This window comes from Chiloscyllium plagiosum, unplaced genomic scaffold (genome assembly GCF_037043375.1).
Source record: "Chiloscyllium plagiosum isolate Xiang-an unplaced genomic scaffold, Cpla_swu_hap1 HiC_scaffold_31, whole genome shotgun sequence".
NCBI classification, from domain to species: Eukaryota; Metazoa; Chordata; class Chondrichthyes; order Orectolobiformes; family Hemiscylliidae; genus Chiloscyllium; species Chiloscyllium plagiosum.
The window spans coordinates 56,483,983-56,511,190 of NW_028270169.1; the positions used below are offsets into that span (position 1 = coordinate 56,483,983).

The 27,208-nt window shown below is 44.8% G+C and overlaps 1 protein-coding gene across 1 annotated transcript in view; it reads left to right on the forward strand.

Moving 5' to 3' along the window:
- p2rx1 (purinergic receptor P2X, ligand-gated ion channel, 1) overlaps positions 1-11,591 on the forward strand; it is a 105,202-nt gene extending 93,611 nt beyond the window's left edge. The window contains exons 9-12 of the mRNA XM_043718820.2: positions 3,063-3,153; positions 4,991-5,056; positions 7,867-7,980; positions 11,121-11,591. Of these exons, the coding sequence (XP_043574755.2) occupies positions 3,063-3,153; positions 4,991-5,056; positions 7,867-7,980; positions 11,121-11,132 (283 nt within the window). The 3' untranslated portion in view covers positions 11,133-11,591. The remainder of the gene's footprint in view (positions 1-3,062; positions 3,154-4,990; positions 5,057-7,866; positions 7,981-11,120) is intronic.
- Positions 11,592-27,208: the final 15,617 nt, after the last annotated feature.

The window sequence follows — 27,208 nt, forward strand, 5'->3', positions numbered from 1 at the left end:
CTCCAGCAGTATGTATCTAGTCCAACAAGAAAGGAACACTAAATAAAAAGTGAAAGAACTAAGGATGCTGGACATCAGGAGCAAACGCAGAAATTGCTAGAAAAGCTCAGCAGGTCTGGCAGCATCTGTGAGGAGAAATCAGAGTTTACATTTCAGATTCAGTGACCATTCCTCAGAACTGATGGTAGATAGGAAAATGTCAATTTATATGCAGAAGTTAGGGTGGGGGAAGGGGATTAGGATTAAACGATAGGTGGGGCTAGAGCCCAAAGAGAGAGAAGAACAGTTGGACAGACAATGGAGTGGATAACAATCTGATGAGAGTGAATAGCTGTTAATGGAGACTGTTAATGGCTCACAATGAATTATGTGTAATAGCAGACTATGTGAGGACAAGGCTTGGAGAGTGGGCATGGGAGATTTCAGGCCCTAAAATTATTCAGTCCAGAAGGCTGGAAGGTCCCCAAGTGGAAAATGAGGTACAAGTCTTCCAGCTTGTACTGAGCTTCACTGGAGCACTGCAGCAAGCCTGAAACAGAGACGTTGTCCGAGGAACAGGGTGGGGTGTTGAATTGACAGGCAAATGGAAGCTCAGGGTCATTTTTGCAGGCAGAACATAGGTGTTCAGGAGCATGGGGATTGGTGGGAATAAGGTGGATCAAGTGCCTGTGGGGTATCGTTTAGGGCACAGTGATCAAAATATAATAAGGTGAGGTGACAGTGTCTGCTCTTGACATCATGGCCACAAGCAACAGAGTCTGGCATCAAGGAGCCGAGTAAAACTGGAATCAATGGGTATCAGAGTAAAACTCACCACTGGTTAAGTCATACCTGGCACATAGGAAGATGGTTGTGGTTGATTGAGGTCAGTCATTATTGGATTTCCAAGACATCTCTGCAGGAGTTCCTCAGGAAATGTCCAGGCTCAACTATCTTCAGTTGCTTCAAAGATTTTCTCTCCATTATAAGTGAGAGATGGGCATGTTTGCCAATGATTGTACAATGTTCAGCACCATTTGCGAGTCCTCATATACTGAAGCAGTCCATGTTCAAGTGCAGCAATATCTGGGCAATATCTAATCTTGGGCTGACAAGTGGCAAGTCACAACGGTGTCACACAAATGCCAGGCGATGACTGTCTCCGATAAGAAGCAATCTAAACACTGCCCCTTGATATTCAATGCTGTTACTATTTCTGAACTCCCCACTGTCAACATCCTGGGGGTTATCATTCAACAGAAACTTTACTAGACTCGCCACATAGTACACTGGCTCCAAGAGCAGGTCAGAGACTAGGAATTCTGAAGTGAGGAACTCACTTTCTGACTCCCCAAAACCTGTCAGCACAAGTCAGGAATATGATGGAATACTTTCCACTTGCCTGGATTGGGTGCAGCTCCAACAATACTCAAGAAGCCTAACACCATTCAGGATAAAGCAGCCTGTTTAATTAGTGTCACACTCATTAACATCTAGTCCCTCCACCACTGATGCTCATTAGCACTGTGTACCATCTATAAGATGCATTGCAGAAATTCACCAAAGATCCTCAGACAACACCTTCCAAACCCATGGCCACTTTCATCATTCCCTCCAAGCCACTCACCATTCCAACTTGGAAATATACCGCTGTTCCTTCACTGTCACAAGGTCCAAATCCTGGAAGTCCCTCCCTAACAGCAGTGTACCCATAGCACATGAACTGCGGTAGTTCAAGAAGGCAGCCTGGCACCACCACGTTCGCAACTAGAGACGGTCAAAAAATGCTGGCCCAACCAGCGATGCCCACAAGTGAATTGGGAAAAAGTAAAATAGGGTTTAGAACTGCAGTAGAAAGGGATAGTGAGCAATCCAGAGTAAGATAATCAACTGGTGGAAGGCAGGCTTTAAGTACAAAACTGGGCCAGATGGACAAGAGGACAACGGTTGGAAATAAAGACTGTAGCTAAACAATGGACTACATTAAAACAAAACTTCAGGCACGGCCAAAGTATACTCCCTTGACAGGCAAAGGATCCCTGGATAACCGGAGAGATAGATATTAAGGTAAAGAAGAACAGGTATGCTTCAGGCAGGTAACTGGTTAAAAAACAGAGGTGAGAACCAAACTGAATATACAGGTTCAGAGAATAGGTGAAAAACAAATGAAAGGAGCAAAGAGATGATAATAAAAGACCAGTGGCCAAGAGAAAGGAAAATCCCAGAGTCTTCTGCAAGTGCATCAATAGATAAGAGTGTCTAAAGGAGGTGTAAGCCTGGCTAGAGATGAATACAGGCTGAGGAGTGATGGGTAACGTTGGCATATGGAGAGAATACCTCACTTCTGTCTTTACGTATAAGGTATGGTCGTGATTTTAACAAGGTCAGCCAGATGGACATAATAGAGTAGGGACAGTTTACCTGGTCCAATCAGAGAGCCCTGGCTGACAGATTTAAACAGGAGTGTCAGAGGTTCTGCTCACTCTGAGAGCTGGCTCTGAGGGAGCCTGACTAGCATCAAATACTATGCATCTGTAAATAAAGGGAGACGTGGTGATGGGATACCGGCCTCTGTGGAGTTATTTTAGGTATGGCCATGGTGACAAAGGTAGGAACTCAATCATGACAAGAGTTCAAAATTGATAAGGAGGAACAATTGGATAAACTCTTAGTACTTAAATTTGATAAGGCCATTTATTGAAGGAAGCGAGAGGTGGAGGATATATTTTTAATGAGTAATGGCCAAATAGCCTACTCCTGCTCCTAGTTCTTACATTCTTATGTTCATTGTGGTCTGTCTGATCATCTCATCGGATTCCATGGCACGATTTCAAGGAAATGTTCTCCCTGAGCCCTGTGCAGTATTCCTCAAACCATATAACAAACAGATTATCAATGCGTCATCAGTCGGCTGTTTGGAGGAAGTGCTGTGTTCAATTAGCCCCTCTGTTTCTTACTCAGGTCTGACGTACCTCACCAGCTTAAAGCACTTTTGGAGGGCCGGAAGATATGATAAGTGCTACTGAAACATAAAGCGTTCTTTTTTTCAAGCTCCACTAACATTGCATACTTTTTTCCCAAAGGTATGCAAAATACTACAAGGAAAATGATGTGGAAATGAGAGATCTCTACAAGGTGTATGGAGTTCGATTTGATATTATGGTCCATGGGAAGGTAAAACTGTCTTATTTTTGGGTGATGTCATCAAGTGAAGGGAATGGAATTTACATCCGACACTACTTTAAGGTAGCTCGAGGTAGTGTGAATCTCTTTTTAAATTTCCTAAAGATGTTTATCCCTTCCCAAAGCCTCCCTGAATTGTCCATTGATGCCCTCAATGAGCAGGTTAGTGGTGAGGTTTCTGATGGGTCTGTTTTATTGATGGGACTCTAAGAGTCTTTTCCATCCAATATTGGTCCCAGATACAACACAATGTGGTGTCATCAAAATGACTACTCTGAATCTTCAGTTTTCATTTGAGAGAATCAATTGTTTCAGATTCATTCATCGGTGATCATTAAGTGGAAAGAATAGCTCCAATACTGTATCAAGTGTTATGTTTTGGGGTCTATACTTGTTTTCTTGCATTCGGTGTCACCAACCACTCTTCTAGGTCAATCATAGATCTCTAACTAACAAGGACAAACCTTATTGGGGAATAAACCTAGACCTGGGATTGAACAGACAAATCTCGCTACATTTCTCAGATGACCATTTTCTATAATGTATTCACTCTATTAGGTGATGCTCAGATTATAAATAAATATATTAAATATTCAACAGACTAATAGGGTATTGTTTGAGACTCACAAACTGTACACTCTTCCATTCAAGCCATACATGAAGGGAGAGGCTGAACAGGCTGGGGCTATTTTCACTTGACTGTTGGAGCCTGAGGGGTGACCTTATAGAGACGTATAAAATCATGTTAGGATAAATAGTCAATGTCTTTTCCCCATGACTGGGGAGTTCTGGATGGTTATATGAATAGGAAAGAATTGGAGGGATATGAGCCAAATTCTGGCAAATGGGACTAGATTAGGTGAGGATACCTAGTCGGCATGGACACGTTGGACTGAAAAGTCTGTTTCCATGCTGTACATCTCTATGACCTTATAAATTAATTTCTAGAAATTCCCTGCTCCTTTTATGTCACTACACTGATATGTTGTTCTTATAAACTGGAAAGAGAGAAAACAAGTGACCAATACTTATTATGAAGGAAAGGACCAATATTTTATTACAAAGAAAAACATTGGAGATTGAAACACAAACTTTTACCTTATTCAGCAAACCGAATCACCAAGCAGCTTCTTTCCCTACATTGCCATCACAGTGTAGTGTGTACAGTCACTCTGCTGTTGCTCTGACCACAGGGTAGCTTTTTGGTCTTTTATTCTGATCCAACTCACCTCTCTTTCTGGAGAGGTTATTTCTTGAAGTAAAGGTGAGTTAAAGCACCATTGCCCCCTCCCACCACCAGCCTTCCCAACCCTTTCACGCTAAATTTTCAATTGGAACCAAATTTCCAACCATAGTCAGTAACTCACTTGGCCTTGTCTCACTTTGCTGAGGTTCTACCCTCCTGTACTCTCACACAGACTGTGTTCCTTAGTTACCAGGCATTCCTACCAAACAAAGAATGTCATTTACTTAAATGGGATGGCTTGATTCACTCAACCGTGCCAAGTACATTTAAAGCTAATAGAATCTCCACCCAGATATAATGCTAACACTCAAATCGTCCTCACAAGGCACTCCTACAATCAAATGTCTTCCCTTGTCCTGGTCCATGAATGTTGGCCTATCAGGTAATTTAAAAATCACTCTTTTATTAATTTTACAAAACTTCACTTGTCAAGGGTGCATTTCACTTTTCTTCAGAACAACTATTAATGTCTTCTGGTCAAAGTAGTCAGTCTCTGGTAAAAGTTACACTAGTTTGCATGTGCACTAGAGTTTGTATTTAGTTACTCACCTTGTTTGATGGTTTTATTTTTATTTTAAACAGGCTGGTAAGTTTAACATCATTCCAACCATGACAACTATCGGTTCCGGAATTGGGGTGTTCGGAGTGGTAAGTAAATACACGCAGCAATCTCAAAATTAGAGCCTGATCATTTCAGAAAATTGTCAGGAAGCACCTTTTTACATGAAAAATAGTCAAAATCTAGATCTCATTCCTCTCAAAGGGCTATGAATGGTAACGGGCTGGAATGAGATTGAGGTGTAAAGTGGATCTTTCAAGGTTGAGATTAATAGATTTTCACTGGTGAGAGAATATGGGGAAAAGGATTAAGTGGAGGTGAGGTGGAGTTTGGCCCACATTTAATTGAATTTTTTTTTTAGATTAGATTCCCTACAGTGTGGAAACAGGCCCTTCGGCCCAACCAGCCCATACCGACACTCCGAAGAGTAACCATTTCCCTCTGACTAATGCACCTAGCACTATGGGCAATTTAGCATGGCCATTTCAGCTGACTTGCACATCTTTGGACTGTGGGAGAAAACCAGAGCATCCAGAGGAAACCCACACAGACACGGGGAGAATGTGCAAACTCCACACAGTCGCCTGAGGCTGGAATCGAACCTGGTCCCTGGTGCTGTGAGGCAGCAATGCTAACCACTGAGCCTGGTGAAGCCGGCTTGAGGAACTAAATCATTTTCTCTTGTTCTTACACTGAGGAAGGTAGAGGTAAAAAATAATGAAGTTGTGAAAAACAATTATGTTTATTCCATCATAGTCCGCAACTGGAAGGTGGGCTCTTATGGAGCAGTGGTAGTGTCCCTACCTCAAATCCAGGAGGCTTGGGTCTACAGAAACATGTAATAATATCCCTGAATAGGTTGTCTCAAACATTTCTAAAGGATAATGTTAACTTTGGTCTTTGGTGTACAATGAATGGTCGAGAAATGCCTGGTTCTATCTACCTTCTCTCCCACTTACTTTTCCATCAAGTTTTAAAAAGGGGAAATGGGACGCAACATATACTCCCAACCAAATGAATTTTATACAGAATTAAAGCCTTTGCATTTTCCAAATTATGAAGACCATGTAATTGTTTTGTTAAAGCAGAGCCATACATTTATTCTTCCTCAATGTTTTCTCTTTCTCCTCTTTTTCAAACTACTTTTCCAACATCACACCTGCAGTTCCTCAGAATCTCTTCTGCTGCAATTAGAACATTGGTACACTGCAGTCCTGTACATCCTGGAGCCGGAACAGGAACTACCAGTTACTGGGAGCTTAGAATCGTGACATTGTCTCTCTTCGTCCCTTCATCAACAGTGAATACTTTCAATAGACAATCAACCATCAAATGGGCTACATTTGCAAATCTTTTGTCAAATTTTACACACTTCAGTGTCTTTGCCTCAGACGTAGAAGTCATAGAATCCCTACAGTGTGGAAGCAGGCCTTTCAGCCCATCGAGTCCACATCAACCCACCGAAGAGCATCCCACCCAGACCAGTCTCATTTCTGATTTCCCATGGCTCACCTACCTAGCCAACACAACCCTGGGCACTATGGTCAATTTAGCATGGCCAATCCACCTAACCATCACATCTTTGAACTGTGGGAAGAAACCAGAGCATGTAGCAGAAACCCTCACAACACAGGGAGAATGTGCAAACTCCACACAGACAGTTGCCCAAGGCTGGAATCGAACTCGGATCCCTGGCGCTGTGAGGCTGCAGTACTAACCACTGAGCTGCTGTGCTGTCCCAAGTTCCCCAAGCAACAGGCAACTAGAATTTTTTTTTATTTCAACAATGTACTTTATTCATAAAAATTAGCTTTGCGTTGTCACAAATGCAGTTTGGTTCTATTCCGTAGGTATCAAGGAAACAAAACAAACATTTCAGTTTGACTCTATCCCAACCAACCAAAGGTAGACACACAATACTATATTTACATGTACTGGGGGACAAGCAGGATCTGATAACTGGACAGACCCCCATTTAACTTCAGCAGGAAGGTCTCAGACAGTTGCCTCAAGCTTTAGTGCATCCCTCAGCATGTAGTCCTGGGTTTTGCAAAATGCCAGTCTGCAACATTCAGTCACACTCAACTTGTTCTGTAAGACCAAAAACTTTCGGGCAGACCAAAAAACATCTCTATGGTCATTGAATGCTGCATTAACATTTGTGGGGACAGCTATGTGAAAGGGAGAGAGTTCACAGTGGTTAAAGGGTAATTATTCCACCTCTGAGTAATGGGAGTTGTCACTGAGACCTAGGCTGCAGACGGTTCTGGTTCAAATCCAAAAGGATGCCTGTTTGTCCCTGACATTGTACGATATAATTAGAACGCTTATTCTCGACTGCAGCTCAATTTGGAAGAATGTTCTCTGAATTTCAATTCTCTGAGGAAGGCAAGAACAAATCACATTTTCTCTGTCCTTACAATTAACTCGGGAATCTCGTATTAGACTGTAGAACCTGCCAAATCCAGGAGCTGAAGCTGCCACTTTTTGAATCTGGATGTGGAATCTTAGATTAGATTTTTTTAGATTAGATTAGATTAGATTACAGTGTGGAAACAGGCCCTTCGGCCCAACAAGTCCACACCGACCCGCCGAAGCGAAACCCACCCATACCCCTACATTTACCCCTTACCTAACACTACGGGCAATTTAGCATGGCCAATTCACCTAACCTGCACATCTTTGGACTGTGGGAGGAAACCGGAGCACCCGGAGGAAACCCACGCAGACACGGGGAGAACGTGCAAACTCCACACAGTCAGTCGCCTGAGGCGGGAATTGAACCCGGGTCTCAGGCGCTGTGAGGCAGCAGTGCTAACCACTGTGCCACCGTGCCACCCATCTTAGTACCAAGAGCGTGAATTCTTTTGAACAGTGTAAACTATTCTTTTCTTTAAAGGCAACCCTGGTGTGTGATCTGGTATTGCTCCATGTGCTCCCGAAACGAAACTACTACAAACAGAAGAAGTTCAAGAATGTCGAGGGGGAAGCCTCCGCATCGAAACCAACAGAAGTGAGTGAAGAGTAATCAATCCCCAAGTCATCAAACTCAATGAAAGACCCATTCCATTTCACTTGATTTGCACTTAGAAAACCAAAGGGCGTGAACATGACAGCTCAGCGCAGCTCCTTTGGCCCTCAATGTAAAGTGTGATTGTTTTCCCTGTTTTTGCAGCATTACCCTCACAGCTCCAAAATGGTGCCAACAAAATCAATGGCCTATACATCCACGTGAGGTGCTTCGTGCAGGGCACCATGTCAGCACAAGCAAAGTCAGCTTTGACTGGACATGGGAAGAGCAGGCAGAACCCAAGATCAATCTGTGTGCAATGTTACTTTGGTACCTGGGTAGGCACTGGCTGGTTTGGTTAGCTGCCCATGATTGTATTCCAACTGGACATTGAATCTGTTTTGTTCCCATCCGGCTCACCTTCACAACCACTAGCAGTGCCAACCTTGCCCTACTTTGAGCTTTCAGCTGCTGGCAGATTCCACCCCTTTTTGGGAAAGTTTGCCATATTTCATGCTACTCAGGCACTTGACGGGTCACCAGTGAATCTTCGCTCAAGGACCCCACCTCCAACAGTGGAGTTCCAACCCACTGAGGGCTGCCAGCCAATCAGAGGTGGGCTCTGCTGCTGGTACAGCATCCAGCTGAGGCTCCAGATCGAGCAGGGAGCAGGGTGAGGAATGGATGGGGCTGGGGTTCATGGGGGTGGGATCAGAAGGTGAGGCAGCAAGGGCAGGAGGGGCTTCTCAGTGCAGCCACCTCCTCCCACCCTGGTGCCAGGTCTCTGGACCAGGAACTGAGTGCTTCTGTCTGAGGAACCAGCCTCCTCCAACTGCCTGCAGCCCACAGTGAGACACCCACCATTGGGTTAATGACATTAACTGCCCCATGAAGGCTTCAATTGGAGGGGCAGACAGACCATCCAGGCTTTCCTGCCCTGGCCTTCATCTGAGTGGCAGCAAAGGAGGTGTCAGGATCCCCAAATGTTACCCTCCCACGTAATTAAATGGCCCACCCCCATCACTGAACACCCCACAGAGAGGGGACAAGCTTGGCTGAAGGTCATCAAGTCCTACAGCACAGAAAAGGCCCTTGGGACTGTCCAGTCCACACTAACATAACTACCACTAAAGGTGCACTAATCCCAATTTCCTGCACTTATCCCATATCCTTGAATGCTGTGATATTTGAGGTGCTCATCCAAATATCTTTTAAAGGTTGTAAGGTTTCTGGTCTTCCATACCTTCCCACACAGTCCATTCCAGATTCCCACCATCTGCTGAGTGAAAACGTTTTTTTTCCCAAATCCACTCTGAATCTCCTGCCACTTATCCTAAAACCATGCCCTCTCATGATTGATGCCTTAACCTAAAGGGACAGATGCTCTCTTTTCACCCTGTCCGTAGCCGTCATAATCTTATGCACCTCAATCATGTTCCCCTCAGTCTTCTCTGCTCTAAAGAAACCAATCCTTGCCTATCTGGTCTCTCCTTACAGCTCAATTACTCCATCCCAGGCAACATCCTGACGAACCTCCTCTGTACCCCCTCTAATGGTATCACATCCTTCCCGTCGTGAGGTGACCACAGTACTCCAGCTGTGGCCTAACCAACATAACTCCAACATTACCTCCGTGCTCTTATACTCTATGCCATGACTGATGAATGTAGGTGCCCCATATGCCTTCTCAACTATCCCAGTCACATGCTCTGCCAACTTCAGTGTTGTGTTAATAATTGCCCTAAGATTGCTCTGTTCCTCCAAGCTACCCAGTGTCCTGCCATTCTTACAGACTCCCTCATCATGTTTTTTCTTCCAAAATGCATCACCTTGCACACATTAAGGTTAAATACCATCTGCCACTGGTCTGCTCATCTGATGAATCTATCCACCTGCAACCTACAACCATCTTCTTCGCTGCTAACCACTGTACCAAACTTGGTGTCATCTGCAAACCTGCTTATGATTTCCCCCACACTTTCATCTGTATCATTTACCGATGTCACGATAAGGGTCCCAATACTGATCCTGGTGGTACACTGCTGAACACCAGCCTCCAGTCACTCATACAGCCTCTGCCTTCTGCTCCTTGTGATCTAATACTAAGCCAGTTTCTGATCCATCTCACCAAGTGTCCCTCAATTCCATGTCCTTTAACCTTCTCAACCAGTCTCCCATGTGGTGGATTATTCCAGATTATTATTGAATTCAAATTATACCATCTGCATTGTTTGGATTCGAACCCAGGTCCCCAGAACAATACCTGGCTCTCTGGATTAATAGTCTAGCGATAATGCTCAAGGCCATCACCCATGATGGATGGGGCATGTTGCCGCCACGGCATATAAGAACTGGTGAACACCCTGGGAGCTTGGGGAGGATGGTCCCACCTGATTAGACATGTTGTGGCTCCCTGAAGAAACTCTGACTCCAGAAACCAGGAGCACCTGCAGCTTCTGGAGCATCCCCCCCCCCCCCCTCCTCCTGATCAAGAGCCCCCAGCCACTGGGGTATTTATAATTGACCCTGGTGATCTCTGACCCCACTGACCCTCCGTGCAAGCCTTGTAGAGAGTCTCTTCTCGACTGCTTCAGCCTCAATGACCTGCATCTCCACTGCGTCCTGGAAGAAAGGGTATGGTGCCTCCAGTGTTTATAATGAGATCAGTCAAGTAGACCTCATAGAATATGAGTTCCCTGATTGGGGCTGTTAATCTGGTCCAATCAGGGAGCCCTGGCTGACAGATATAAACAGGAGGGTCAGAGGTTGTGTTCGCTCTGAGGGCTGGCTCTGAGGGAGCTGGATCAGCGTCAAGTATGATGATGTGTAAATAAAGGGTGATTTGGTGATGGGATACTTGCATATCTGGAGTTATTTCAATGTCATCTCTTTGGGTGACATAGCTAGACACTGAAATGATTACAATGAGCTGGAGCACAGACGTCTTATGCTGGCCATATGTGAACAGAAGAAGCTCACATCAGGCCCAATACCCACTTTCGGGGGACTATTAAATGTAAATTCCACTCTCCAGTATAAATATATTTTTTAAAAACTATGGTTACAATTAACTCAAAATGTGGGACTTAATATTGCCTCCTCCGTTAATTAAACAATGCTATTGGATCTTCTTTCTAAAACAGATCAAAGAGTAATAAAGGGAAAACACTCCTTTCCATCCAAAAGAGACTCCAAAACAGAGTGAGTGCAGACGAGAGAATTGGGCCTCATTGACATGAGGCTTTATCAAGTTCCAAACCAACTGACAACACTTCGCAGGAACATCCTTGAAATCCAGACTGCTCAACAACGAATGAGGAAGGAGCACTATTTCTTCATAGAACACCTCCCATCTTTCACAGAACTTCATAAGGGACTACTCCAGGCATCTCCACATCAGCTTAACAGTCTACAAGGCCCCAAGGTGGACATGGTCGTCATAGCAACGATTTGTTCTCGGAGATGAGGCAGCTGGTACAGGCGCACTCACTTCACAACATTCCACCCTAAGCACTGCTCTTTATCACTGGGTTTCAAGTCTCCAATTGTTTATCTTAGTGTTCACAGTCATGACAAATTATGTGACTTGTTTTTAATAAAAAAAATTCAAATCAATCAAACTTTGTTCAGTTATTTATACACATAGAAAATGAGAGCACTTTTAATGAGGCTTTATCTGAATCTTCACACCAATAAGAACAACAAATCCGGTGAACCCTGGATATCGAGAGACATACAGGATTGAATAAAGAGAAAAAGGGAGGTTTATGGCACATACCAAGCGTTCAAAACAGCAGAAGCCCTAAAGAAAGATAGAATGCACAAGGGAAAACTCAAAAAGGAAATTAAGAGAGGTAAAAGGGGACATGAAGTTTAATAGCAGTTAAAGTGAAGTGAAAGCCTAAGCTTTTTATAGGTACATTAAGAAAAATTAGGGGAAGGGTACGGCCCATTACGACCATAGTGGTAATTTGTGCTTGGAACCAGAGAACAAAGGTAGGGTTCTAAATGTCTACTTTGTGTCGGTGTTCACCCGTGAGGAGGATGATGTGGGTATAGAAATCAGGGAGAGGCACTGTGATATACTTAAAGAAGTTAGCATTGTCAGAGAGGTGGTTCTGAGTGGTCTGTCAGGCTTAAAGGTAGATAAGTCTACAGGGCCTAATGATCTGTATCCTAGGCACTGTTGAGTGAGGCAAGGGAGGAAATAGCGAGGGGTGCTGGCAATAATTTCCAATTCCTCTCTGGCTACAGGAGAGGTGCCAGAGAACTGGAGGACAACTATGTATTATTTAAGAAGGGGGAAAGGGATAAACCAGGAAACTACAGCCAGCCAGTCTAACCTCAGTGGTGGTGGAATTATTGGAAGCAATTCTGAGGGACAGAATTAATCTGCATTTGGAGAGGCGGGGATTAATCAGGAATAGTCAACATGGGAGGACTTATTTGACCAGCTTGGTTGAATTTTTCAAAGAGGTGACCAGGTGTGTCAATGAGGGCAACGTTTTTGACATAGTCTACTTGGACTTCAGCAAGGCTTTCAATAAGATCGCACATGTGAGACTGACAGTGAAGGTAAGAGCCCATGGGATCAAAGGAAATTTGACAAATTGGAGCCACAATTGGCTGAGTGCGAAGAAGCAGATGGATAAGGGGTGGTTTTCTAACTGGAAGCGTGTGTCCAGTGCAGCCCCAGTGTTGGGGTCCTTGCTGTTTGTCATTCTTTTAAATGATTTAGACCTGAATGTAGGCAGGTTAATCATAGGCTGACACAAAGTGTTTGATACAAAGGTCGGTAAATAGTGGAGTGGTAATTAGTGAGGAGGACAGCTTTAGATTATAGCAGGATAGAGACAGCCTGGTTAGAGGGACTGATCAGTGGTAAGTGGAATTCAATCCAGATAAATGTGAGGTGATGTACTTGGGCAGGACGAACAAGGCAAGGGAACACATGATGAACGGTAGGACTCTGAGAAGCACCGAGGATCAGAGGGCCCTTGATGTACATCGTCCCTGACGATATCTGGACAGGTGGAAAACGTAGTTAGGATGGCTTCCGTATAGTTGTCTTTATTAATCAATTCAGAAAGCTTAATAACCGGGAGGATATGCTGGGACTGTGTAAGATGTTGGTTAGGCCACTGCTCGAGTATTGTGTTCAGTTCAGGAATCTATGATACAGGAGAGATGTGATAAACTGGAGAGGGCGCAGAGGAGATCGCTCAGATATTGCCTGGGCTGCAGAGTATCATTTTTTAAAAATTCATTAACAGGATGTGGGCATCGCTGGCTGGGCCAGCATTTCTTGCTCATTCCTAATTGCCCAGAGGGCAGTTAAGAGTCAAACACATTGCTGTGGGTCTGGAGTCACATGTAGGTCAGATCAGGTCAGGACATTAGTGAACTAGATGGGTTTTTCCAACAATCGGCTTTGGATTCGTGGTCATCAGTAGGCTTAATTCCAGACTTTTAAAATATTGATTTCAAATTCCACCATCTGTCATAGCAGGATTCAAACTCAGGTGCCCAGGACATGACCTGGGTCTCTGGGTTAACAGTCCAGCAATGATCCCACTGCCTCAGCTATGAAAGAGATTGGACAGACTGGGGTTGCTTTCCTTAGAGCAGAGGATACCGAGAGAGACATATAAAATTATGAGGTGCATAGATAGGATAGACAGAACAAAACCTTTCCCCTTGATGGGGGGAATCAGTGACCAGGGGACATGGGTGGAAAGTAAGGGGCAGGAGGTTTTGCGGGGATGTGAGGAAATTATTTTCACCTCAAGCTCAGTGCCTGTAATTACAAGGCAAAACGCCTTGTAATATTTAGGAAGTATTTAGCTGATCAGATCACAATGACAAGGCATGCAAGGTCATGGGCAAAAGGACTGAAAATGGGATCAGAATAGTTAGGTGGTTGCCTTCTTTAATAGATATTTTTATTGAAAATTTAATGTATTTTTACAAGTTTACAAATAAAACAAACCCCAAGTATAAACATTAACATACAATTAAGTCTTAAATAAATAATAACCAAAATCTATCAAACAGAAAAAAGAGATACCGAAAGAAAAAAAAACAAAACTCAACTAACTACTAATCTAACCTACAACTAACCAGAGTGTATAATTAAGTCTCTTACATTATTCAGCGAAAGAAAATGACGGATAACACAGAAATTGAGTAGTGAGATAAATGCTCAGAATGTGTTAACATCAAATCATAATAAAACCCATATTCGTGGGGGATGCCTCTCCTAAGGACCAGCCAGGTTCGCCATCTCAATTAAATAAAAGCCCTTGTTAAGATGGCCGAAATATCTGTATTTATTAATTCAAGGAGGGCTGCCATATTTTATGGAATAATTCGGTCTTTCGGTGCACCATATTTGTAAGGAAGTCAAGGGGAATACATTCCATGATTATTCTGTGCCAATTCAAAAGTCCAGGGGGGCCCTCAGCCACCCAGTTTACCAAAATATTTTTCCTTGCACAGAAAGAGAGAATAGAAAATAATCTGTTCCCGTGCATATCCAGGGAGGGAAAGTTCGAAAAGCCCAAAAGGAGAGATACAGGGTCCACTCTAATTTCTGTTCCTAAGATTTCTGTCAGAGCACTTGCTACTTTAATCCAATATCTACAGATCTTATGACAGGTCCATAAGCAATGTACAAGAGTGCCCACCTCTATTTTACATTTGGGACACATTGGAGATGCTCCTGCCTTAAATTTTGCCAATCGGTCCGGTGCTATATGGGCCCTATGAAGTATCTTCAGCTGGATAGCCTGGGTTCTGTTGCAGATGGTGATTCTTCTGGCGTTTTCCCAAATGTCATTCCATATTTCTATAGAGATTTCCAGTCCTAAGTCCTGATCACATGCTTTAAGCAGATTGTCCATATCTCCCAATACTTCATCATGTAATAAATGATAAATAGTGCTGACTGAAGATACCCCCATTGGCCATAGCACTCTACGTTCTCTGTCTGATTTATAAAGACTATCTAATAGCGTAGTCTTCTTCTGTATATAATCTTGAATTTGGAAGTATCGAAAGAGATCACCATTAGGTAATCCAAATTTCTGACACGCCTGTTCAAAAGACATCAGGACCCCTTCTTTAAACAGATCCCCTAAACATGAGATACCTCTGGATCTCCAGAATTTAAAAGTGGCATCTGTAAGCCCCGGTTGAAATCCCCATGCTCCCACTATCGAAGCATAGGGGGATGTTTTATGTGAATTGCCCTCATTTTGCCGCATTATATTTCAAGCTTTAATTGTGTTTAGTATTATAGGGTTTTTACATTGATCTGTAATGATTTTCCTCTTGTCTGAAAACAAGAGGTTAATAAGTGGGCATTTTACTTGAGAAGCCTCGATGTCCAGCCAGATTGATTGTGGATCAGACAAGACCCAATCGGCTATGTAGCTTAATAGGGAACTTAACTGATATTTCCTAAAATCTGGGAAGTCCAATCCACCCCTTGCCTGTGGCAGTTGTAGCTTCTTCAGCTTAATGAGGGGCCGTCTATGATTCCAGATAAAGGAACCCACCAGCCATATAATTTACGTAGTGCCAGCCTCGGCAGCATCACCGGAAGCATTCTCATAGGGTATAGGAGACGGGGCAGGACATTCATTTTAATTAGTGCTATTCTACCCAGCCAGGAAATTGGAAGGTCTCCCCATCGCTGGAGGTCCTGCCTTATCCTCTCCAGTAAATGCACAAAGTTAGCCTTGTATAACTTTGAGTGCGAGCAGCAGCTAAGGTAAGACAGTTTGTTTTAAAATTACTTACCGGTAGCGGGCAGCGGTGTTTTTTTCTCTCTTTACAGAAAGAGCGGGAGCAGCAGGGGGAAGTGACGAAGACCGGAGGGGCAGCCGGGTAGGTTTTTTTTCCCTTTAAAAGCGCGCAGGAGAAGAACCCGAGGCACTACAGAGGTAGTGTCTCCCACCCGCCCTCCTCCTCTAACCTAAATAATAAGACCCGTTGTGGTAAGTAGGTAAGTGCTGCATTCTGCTTGTTGTATTCTTTAGACCCAGTTTTTTTAATAAAAGGTTACTTTCAGAGGGATGGCAGTGAAGGCAGTGCAATGTTCCTCTTGCAACATGTTTGAGGTGAGGGATGCCATGGACGTCCCTGCTGATTACACTTGCAGGAAGTGCACCCATCTCCAGCTCCTCCAAGACCGTGTTAGGGAACTGGAGCTGGAGTTGGATGAACTTAGGATCATTCGGGAGGCAGAGGGGGTCATAGATCGGAGCTTTAGGGAAGTAGTAACTCCAAAGATGGCAGATAGATGGGTGACAGTGAGGGGGACTGGGAGGAAGCAGCCAGTGCAGGGACCCCCTGCGGCCGTTCCCCTCAAGATCAAGTATACCGTTTTGGATACTTGTGGGGGGGATGACTTACCAGGGGTAAGTAACGGGGCTCAGGCCTCTGGCACGGAGCCTGTCCCCGTTGCTCAGAAGGGAAGGGTGGAGAAGAGCAGAGCAATAGTAATTGGGGACTCGATAGTTCGGGGCACAGATAGGCGGTTTTGTGGGAACGAGAGAGACTCACGTTTGCCTCCCAGGTGCAAGGGTACGTGATGTCTCTGATCGTGTTTTCCGGGTCCTTAAGGGGGAGGGGGAGCAGCCCGAAGTCGTGGTCCACATTGGCACCAATGACATAGGTAGGAGGAGCGCTGAGGATGTTAGGCAGGCTTTCAGGGAGCTAGGTTGGAAGCTCAAAGTTAGAACGAACAGAGTTGTTGTCTCTGGTTTGTTACCCGTGCCACGTGATAGAGAGTCGAGGAATAGGGAGAGAGAACAGTTAAATGCGTGGCTACAGGGATGGTGCAGGAGGGAGGGATTCCAGTATTTGGATAACTGGGGTTCTTTCTGGGGAAGGTGGGACCTCTATAAACAGGATGGTCTGCACCTGAGCCTGAGGGGCACCAGTATCCTTGGTGGGAGGTTTGCTAGTGCTCTTGGGGGGGGTTTAAACTAACTCTGCAGGGGCATGGGAACCCAGACTGTAGCTTTAGGGTGCAGGACCTGGAGTGTAGGGAGGTTAGGAACATGGCATCAATTTCAAAGGAGGGTGTCTGTAAACAGGAAAGTGGCTTGAAGTGTGTATACTTCAATGCAAGAAGTATACGAAATAAGGTAGGTGAACTTGCAGCGTGGGTTGGTACCTGGGACTTCGATGTTGTGGCTATTACGGAGACATGGGTAGAACAGGGACAGGATTAGCTGTTGCAGGTTCCAGGGTTTAAATGTTTTAGTAGGGTCAGAGGTGGGGGTAAAAGAGGGGGAGGTGTGGCATTGCTTGTCAAAGATAGTATTACAGCTGTGGAAAGGACGATGGATGAAGACTCGCCATCTGAGGTAGTTTGGGCTGAGGTTAGGAATAGGAAAGGTGAGCTCACCCTGTTAGGAGTTTTCTACAGGCCTCCTAATAGTCCTAGAAACGTAGAAGAAAGGATTGCGAGGATGCTTCAAGAGAAGAGTGAAAGTAATAGGGTGGTTGTTATGGGGGACTTTAACTTTCCTGATATTGATTGGGAAAGCTATAGCTCGAGTTTGTTAGATGGGTCAGTGTTTGTCCAATGTGTGCAGGAGGGTTTCCTGACACAATATGTAGATAGGCCAACAAGAGGTGAGGCCATACTGGATTTGGTTCTGGGTAATGAACCAGGCCAGGTGTTAGAATTAGAGGTAGGTGAGCACTTTGGGGACAGTGACCACAATTCGGTGACTTTTACTCTAGTGATGGAGAGGGATAAGAATGCACTACAGGGCAAGAGTTATAGCTGGGGGCAAGGAAGTTATGATGCGGTGAGGCATGACTTAGGATGTGTGGCTTGGAAAAGTAAGCACATGCCCTTTCCTGAAGAAGGGCATGTGCCCGAAACGTCGAATCTTCTGTTCCCTAGATGCTGCCTGACCTGCTGTGCTGTTCCAGCAATAAAGTTTCAGCTTGGAATAGTAAGCTTCAAGGCAAGGGCGTAATTGATATGTGGAGCTTGTTCAAGGAGCAACTATTGAGTGTCCTTGATAAGTATGTACCCGTCAGGCAGGGAGGACAGGGTCGTGTGAGGGAGCCATGGTTTAATAAGGAATTGGAATCCCTTGTTAAAGGGAAGAGGGCTGCCTATGTAAAGATGAGGCATGAAGGTTCAATTGGGCAATTGAGAGTTATAAGGTAGCCAGGAAGGACCTGAAGAGAGAGGTAAGAGCAGCAAGGAGGGGACATGAAAAGTCCTCAGTTGGTAGGATTAGGGAAAACCCTAAGGCTTTCTATAGGTATGTCAGGAATAAAAGAATGACTAGGGTATGAATAGGTCCAGTCAAGGATAGTAGTGGGAAGTTGCGTGTGGAGGCTGAAGAGATTAGGGAGACACTGAATGAATACTTTTCGTCAGTATTCAATCAGGAACAGGACATTGTTGTCAATGTGAATACTGAGTCACAATTAAGTAGAATGGATGGCTTTGAGGTATGTAGAGAAGAGGTGTTGGAAATTCTGGAAAGGGTGAAAATAGATACGTCCCCTGGGCCTGATGGCATTTATCCTAGGATTCTCTGGGAAGCAAGGGAGGAGATTGCAGAGCCATTGGCCTTGATTTTTATGTCCTCATTGTCTACAGTAGTGCCAGAAGATTGGAGGCTAGCAAATGTGGTTCCCTTGTTCAAGAAGGGGAGTAGGGATAACCCTAGTAACTATAGGCCGGTGAGTCTCACTTCTGTTGTGGGCAAAATCTTAGAGAGAATTGTAAGGGATAGGATTTATGAACATCAGGATAGGAATAATGTGATCAAGGATAGTCAGCATGGTTTTGTGAAGGGCAGGTCGTGCCTCACAAACCTTATTGAATTCTTTGAGAAGGTGACTAAGGAGGTGGATGAGGGGAAAGCAGTAGATGTGGTGCATATGGATTTTAATAAGGCGTTTGATAAGGTTCCCCATGGTAGACTACTGCAAAAAATACGGAGGTATGGCATTGAGGGTGAGTTGGAGGTTTGGATTAGGAGTTGGCTGGCTGGAAGAAGACAGAGGGTAGTAGTTGATGGCAAAGGTTCATCTTGGATTGCCGTCACTAGCGGTGTTCCGCAAGGATCTGTTTTGGGACCATTGCTGTTTGTCATTTTTATAAATGACCTGGAGGAGGGGTTAGAAGGTTGGGTGAGCAAGTTTGCGGATGATACGAAAGTCAGAGGAGTTGTAGACAGTGAAGAAGGATATGGCAGGTTACAGCGGGATATAGATAAGCTGCAGAACTGGGCAGAAAGGTGGCAAATGAAGTTCAATGTAGCTAAGTGTGAGGTGATTCACTTTGGTAAGAGTAACAAAAAGATGGGGTACTGGGCTAATGGTCGGATACTTGGTAGTGTGGATGAGCAGAGGGATCTTGGTGTCCATGTACACAGATCTTTGAAAGTTGCCACCCAGGTAAATAGTGCGGTGAAGAAGGAATATGGCGTACTGGCTTTTATTGGTAGAGGAATTGAGTTCCGGAGTCCTGAGGTCATGTTGCAGTTGTATAAGACTCTGATGCGGCCGCATCTGGAATATTGTGTTCAGTTTTGGTCGCCATACTATAGGAAGGATGTGGAGGCACTGGAACGGGTGCAGAGGAGGTTTACCAGGATGTTGCCTGGTATGGTAGAAAGATCGTATGAGGAAAGGCTGAGGCACTTGGGGTTGTTTTCATTGGAGAAAAGAAGGTTTAGGGGTGACTTGATAGAGGTGTACAAGATGATTAGGGGTTTAGATAGGGTTGACAGTGAGAATCTTTTTCCACGTATGGAGTCAGCTATTACAAGGGGGCATAGCTTTAAATTAAGGGGGGGGGTAGGTATAGGACAGATGTTAGGGGTAGGTTCTTTACTCAGCGAGTTGTGAGTTCATGGAATGCCCTGCCAGTAGCAGTGGTGGACTCTCCCTCATTATGGGCATTTAAGCGGGCATTGGATAGGCATATGGAGGATAGTGGGCTAGTGTAGGTTAGGTGGGCTTGGATCGGCGCAACATCGAGGACCGAAGGGCCTGTACTGCGCTGTATTCTTCTATGTTCTATGTTCTAACTGACCAAATACTGGGGTAATAAAAATGCCTAAATGTAAGAAACCCTCCAGGGACCACCGAAAGGGAAAGTGGGATCCGTCCACTAGGTGGGGTATCACAGCAAGGCCACCCATTGGCATAGCCTCTGATTTTGAGAAATTAATTTTATAGCCTGAAAATACACTAAATGTATTAATAACTTGGATTAAACGAGGCACGGACATCAGAGGATTACTGAGAAGTAGAAGAACATCATCTGCATAAAGGGTAATTTTATGTTTACCTGTACCAATCCTCGGGGCCGTTATATTAGGATCAGCCCATATAGCTTCTGCTAGTGGCTCAATTATTAGCGTAAATAACAATGGCGAGAGAGGACATCCCTGATGGCAGCCCCTACCCACACTGAAGCTATCCGAACCTAATCCATTGGTAACCACAACTGCTTTGGGATCATTATACAATGTTGAGACCCATTTGGTAAACAGCTTTCCAACACCAAACCTTTCCAATGTGTAAAACAAATATGACCATTCAACCCTATCGAATGCCTTTTCCGCGTCTAATGAAACTACTACTCCTGGTATCTTTCCCTGATGGCAGGCTTGAATCATATTCAAAACCCTTCTAATATTATTGGATGATCTACGGCCCTTAATAAACCTCGTCCGATCCTCCTTTATGATGTGTGGCAATATCCTTTCTAGCCTCAATGCTAACGTTTTAGAGAGGATTTTAAAATCCAAATTTAGCAAGGATATTGGTCTGTATGACGCACAATCTTCTGGGTCCTTTCCTTTTTTGAGAATAAGAGAGACATCCGCCTCTTTCAACGAAGGCGGGAGACAGCCCTGACTGTATGCGTAGTTATACATGTCCATAAGTGGACCAGCGAATATTCCTGTAAATTCTTTATAGAATTCAGCTTGAAAGCCATCTGGGCCAGGTGCCTTACCGCTCTGAAGTTGCCTGATTGCGTCAAGTATCCCTTGGGTTGTTAGGGGAACATTCTGGATCGATACCTGTTCCGGAGTTAGGCCCGGAAAGGTCAGGTTTTTAAAAATTGACTGCATCCTCCAAGCTCTGTCTTCGCAATCCTGCAATTTATATAAATCAGAATAAAATTTTCTAAAGATTGCGTGAATCCTTTTATGATCATGAGTCAGAGTACCCATACTTTCCTTGATAGATGTGATCGTTTGAGGGGCCTTTGTTTTCCTTGCGAGAAATGCTAAGTGTCTACCAGGTTTATCACCAAATTCATATAACCTTTGTTTTGCAAATAATATTAAACAGTAAAATAATGGAAGGGGTTAATATAACAAAAGGGGTGTGTAAACCAGGGGTGGGGAAGAGCAAAACAACATCAATTAACTCTTACAGTTTATCTAAGAGGGTCCAAAGATTCCTTGGCCTTCTCCGACGATCCGAAGTTGTAGACGGACCCTTCATGGTTAAAGCGTAGCGTTGATGGGTAGCACAAGGAGTACTGAATATTTAAGTCCCTTAAGCACTTTGTCGCTTCATCAAACGCCTTCCTCTTTCAGACCAGAGCTGGGGAAAAGTCCTGGAATAACAAAATCTTGATCCTTTGTAAATCATGGCTTGGGGATCTTTTCCAAGATTTCTGGAAGCTTTTAAAAGTATCTGCCTCTCCTTGTAGCTCTGCAGCCGGAACAGGACGGGGGGAGGGCCCTGGTTCGAGCTGGGCCCGCGTACTGCGACCCGGTAGGCCCATTCCACCCTTACCTGGCCTGATCCAGCCTCCACATTAAAAAGCTGTGGCAGCCACTGCTGGAGGAATGCTGTAAGCTGGCCTTCCTCTTTCTGTTCGGAAAGGCCCAACAAATGTATATTTTTTTGATGACGTCGATTATCGAGGTCGTCAATGTGATTCTCTAAGGTCCGGACTCGCTGTTCGAGAGTCCAGACCCGATCCACGGCCAATTCTGCTGTAGTCTCAGAGGTCGCGGCCTTTAGCTCCGCCCCTCCGACTTCCTCGATGCCTCGGTCGTGCTTTTGTAGCGCGGCCGAGAGTGAGTCCCATTGGACTCTTCGATGAAGGCGTCGATCTTCGCGTCGAGTTTGGAGATTGTTTCCACGAGGCTCACCACTGTAGGTAAGTCCCCCGGGGCGGCTGCAGACGCCTCTGCTGCAGCTGGGGAGGGTGGGGGAGGGGTTCCTGCGTGCTGAGAGCTGTGGGCTCCCTTCCCTTTAGTCATTTTTACAGGAGATTAGATTGTTTAAATTCAGTACTAAGCAACTAATTACATTAAGTAAAAACTATTTTAAATGATTTGGTGAGTGTGGTGGAGGCGGGTGGCCCACTTTGCCCAAGTCTTGGGAGGAGCACTGTAGACTCAGACTTGCTGGGTCACCGCCATCTTGGATTCCCCCCCCCAGGTGGTTGCTTTTAATGATGCAGACTTCGTGGACTGAAGGGCCTTTTTTGTGCTGTAGACCTCTGTGACTCAATAACAATGAAGGAGCCACAATATATGGCCAGATCAGAATAGAGGGGATCTGTTGAAGGGGATCTTGGAGGTAATGATGTCCCTATGGGCTTTTATCCAGCTCAGTGATCACAGGTAGAGTGGAACACTCAAAGTAAACCCTGCTGCATTCCTGCTCTGCATCCTGTCTGCAGCCTGAGAACATGGGCTGAGAGAGGGGGCTGGATGGGATATCTAGTGGCAGGAGTGTCAATGTAGTTTACTACTCAATCCTGGGTGCAGTTACACTTCCTGAGAACTGGTATGGATGTGCTCTGCTGAACATTCCAGCACACCTTTGGTTTGAGGCACAGAGATGGTGAAGAGGTTTTAGGAGACTAGGGGTTGGGAGTGGGGTGAACTATTTACCAGAGTCCCACTCTCCACCTTGTAATGTCTGCGTTAGTGTGGGTAGTCCAGACACACCTCAGAACAAACATTAATTCTCTGGGTATTACTACTCAGGCTATGGACTGGGTAGGGGCCAACGTAGGACACAATTCAAATGTCAAGGGGATGTGTTGGAACCCTTTCCTACTGGTCATGGCCAATGCTGGACTCAATGAGGGGCAATGTTAATTGAAACAGGGGGAGGTTGCTCTGGATATTGAAAGAATTCCTAATTCTGCAAGAAATCCTGGTGCATCACTCAGAATTTCTGGCAAGGTCTGGGCCCTGGGGAGTGTTGTCAAACAGAGAGACCTGATGGTTCAGGTACACAGTTACTTGACAGCAGTGTCCCAGGTAGACAGGGCACCTTCATTGGTTAGAGCAATAAGGAGTTGAAACGTCATGTTACAGGTTTGCAGACAGTAGGAAGGCCTTACTGCATACCAATCTGGTTGCCCTGCTTTATGAAGGATGTTATTAAACTGGAAAGGGTGCAAAAAAGATTTACAAGAATATTACTGAGACTGGAAGGTTTGAGTTATAAGGAGAGGCTGGATAGAGGGGATCTGTTGGAGGGGAATCTTGGAGGTAATGGTGTTCCTATGGGCTTTTGTCCAGCTCAGTGATCACAAGTAGAGTAGAAAACCAAGAGGTGACCAGAGGTTTAAAAAATCATGAGGGACATTGATTAGGTGAATATCCAAGGATAGGGGAGTTCAAAACTAGAGGGCTAGAGGTTTAAGGTGAGGGGAGGAAGGTTTAAAAGGGACCTGAGGGGGGCAACCTTTTCATATAGGAGGTGGTGGAGACCAGTCAGTCTTACGTCTGAGTTGGACAAATATTGGAGAGGATTCTGAGAGACAAGATTTATGATTACTTGGAAAACCATAGTTTGATTAGAGATACTCAGCATGACTTTGAGAGGGGCAGGTCATACCTCACAAACCTTATTGAACTCTTTGAGGATGTGACAAAACACATTGATGAAGGTACAGCAGTGGATGTGGTGTACATGGATTTTAGCAAGGCATTTGATAAGGTTCCATATGGTAGGCTTATTCAGAAAGTAAGGAGGCATGGGCTACAGGATTGGCTGGCCCATAGAAGACAGATGATGGTGGTAGATGGAAAGTATTCAGCCTGGGGCTCGGTGACCAGTTGGGTTCCACAGGGATTTGTTCTGGGGCCTCTGCTCTTTATGATTTTTATAAATCACTTAGATGAGGAAGTGGAAGGGTGGGTTAGTAAGTTTGCTGATGACATAAAGGTTGGAGAAGTTGTGGATAGTGTGGAGGGCTGTGGTAGGTTGAAACAGGACATTGACAGGATGCAGATGGAGTTCAACCTGAAAAAGTGTGAAATGATTACTGAGGATTCTGGGTAATCCAAGATGGAGGATGGGAATGTCTGGCTGTAACAGCTACTCCATTATTGAGGTAATTTAGGTTTGGAGGTGATTTCCTCAAATTCCAGGAGCTACTGTTTTATATGTTGTTGCATTGTTTTGGAACTTTGGGAAAAAAAAAGTCAAAACAACAGCAGTTTTAAAAGGGAGAAGACCAGACAAAGGAAGCACATGGTGAGGTCAGTGCAGGAGAGAGAGAGAAAGAAACTGACACAGCAATGAACCTGCACAGTTACTGCCTTTGCTGTTTGAATTCATGTATTGCTGGACATCGGAGTATGTCTGGGAAAATTAACAAACAGTGAAATTCACAACTAATCTTGGAAGAACAGTATGGGCGAAGTTTACAGCACAGAAGCAGATAAGTGTATTGTTTTAGGTGTGACCTACAGAAAGTCTGTAGTAGTGAGTTCTTTCGTGATTGTATGTTTTTTGAGATGTGTCTCTTGATTAAACTTAAAATATAAGCCATAACTATTAATCTAATCTGGGGCAGTGTTTTGTAGAGGAATAAGACGGTGTTATTTTCTGGGTCGGTAGATTGTGAAGAAGCAAAAATGGCCTTTAGTAGAGTGACATGCGCTTCTTGTCAGATGTGGGAGTTTCAGGAGAGTTTATGGGTTATTGTGGATTATATCTGCAATAAATACTGTTGGTTGCAAATCTTATCAGATTGAATGGATCAGTTGGAGAGACAGTTAGAGGCAAAGAGGAATTTGCAACAGCAACAGTATGTGATGGATGGCAGTTTTAGAAAGGGGGAAAAGTCTCAGACACAGTCACATAGATGGGTTAACTCCAGGAAAGGTAAGGGAAGTAGGCAGCTAGTGCAGAAGCCTTCCGTGGCTATACCCATTTCAAACAAGTATGCTGTTTTGGAAAATGTAGGGGGTGATGGATTCTCAGGGAACGTAGCACAAACAGCCAAGTTTCTGGTATTGAGGCTGGCTCTAATGCAACGAGGGGTATGTCGGGTTCCAAGAGATCAATTGTGTTAGGGGACTCTCTAGTCAGAGGTACAGACAGACGTTTCTGTGGCCAGCAGCGAAAAATCAGAATGGTGTGTTGCTTCTCTGGTGCCAGGATCAAGGATGTCTCAGGGAGGGTGCAGAATGTTCTCAAGGGGGAGAGGGACCAGCAAGAGGTCATTGTCCACATTGGAACCAACGACATAGGAAGGGAAAAGGTTGAGATTCTGAAGGGAGATTACAGAGAGTTAGGCAGGAATTTAAAAAGGAGGTCCTCAAGGGTAGTAATATCTGGATTACTCCCAGTGCTACGGGCTAGTGAGGGTAGGAATAGGAGGATAGTGCAGATGAATGCATGGCTGAGGAGCTGGTGTATGGGAGAAGGATTCACATTTTTGGATCATTGGAATCTCTTTTGGGGTAGAAGTGACCTGTACAAGAAGGACGGATTGCACCTAAATTGGAAGGGGACTAATATACTGGCAGGGAATTTTGCGAGAGCTGCTCGGTAGGATTTAAACTCATTAGGTGGGGGGGTAGGACCCACGGAGATAGTGAGGAAAGAGATCAATCTGAGACTGGTACAGTTGAGAAAAGAAGCGAGTCAAACAGTCAGGGCAGGCAGGGACAAAGCAGAGAACATGGTAGGAATGATAAATTAAACTGCATTTATTTCAATGCAAGGGGTCTAACAGGGAAGGCAGATGAACTCAGGTCATCATGGAACATGGGACTGGAATATCATAGCAATTACAGAAACATGGCTCAGGCAGTTTAATGTTTCAGGATACAAATGCTACAGGAAGGATAGAAAGGGAGGCAAGAGAGGAGGGGGAGCGGCGTTTTTGATAAGAGATGGCATTACAGCTGTGCTGAGGGAGGATATTCCCGGAAATACATCCAGGGAAGTTATTTGGATGGAACTGAGAAATAGGAAAGGGATGATCATCTTATTGGGATTGTGTTATAGACCCCCAATAGTCAGAGGGAAATTGAGAAACAAATGTGTAAGGAGATCAAAGTTTGGGTGAAGATTTGTAGCTCGGGTGCTCGTTGTTGTGGTTCTGTTCGCCGAGCTGGAAATTTTTCTTGCAAACATTTCGTCCCCTGTCTAGGTGACATCCTCAGTGCTTGGGAGCCTCCTGTGAAGCGCTTCTGTGGTGTTTCCTCCGGCATTTATAGTGGCCTGTCCCTGCCGCTTCTGGTTGTCAGTTTCAGCTGTCCGCTGTAGTGGCCGGTATATTGGGTCCAGGTCGATGTGTTTGTTGATGGAGTTTGTGGATGAGTGCCATGCTTCTAGGAATTCCCTGGCTGTTCTTTGTTTGGCTTGCCCTATAATGGTAGTGTTGTCCCAGTCAAATTCATGTTGCTTGTCGTCTGCGTGTGTGGCTACTAGGGATAGCTGGTCGTGTCGTTTCGTGGCTAGTTGATGTTCGTGGATGCGGATCGTTAGCTGTCTTCCTGTTTGTCCTATGTAGTGTTTTGTGCAGTCCTTGCATGGGATTTTGTACACTACATTAGTTTTGCTCATGTTGAGTATTGGGTCCTTTGTTCTGGTGAGTTGTTGTCTGAGCGTGGCTGTTGGTTTGTGTGCTGTTATAAGTCCTAGTGGTCGCAGTAGTCTGGCTGTCAGTTCTGAAATGCTCCTGATGTATGGTAGTGTGGCTAGTCCTTTGGGTTGCGGCATGTCCTCGTTCCATTGTCTTTCCCTTAGGCATCTGTTGATGACATTGCGAGGGTATCCGTTTTTGGCGAATACCTTGTACAGGTGTTCCTCTTCCTCTTTTTGCAGTCCTGGTGTGCTGCAGTGTGTTGTGGCCCTTTTGAATAGTGTCTTGATGCAACTTCGTTTGTGTGTATTGGGGTGGTTGCTTTCATAGTTCAGGACTTGGTCTGTGTGTGTGGCTTTCCTGTGTACC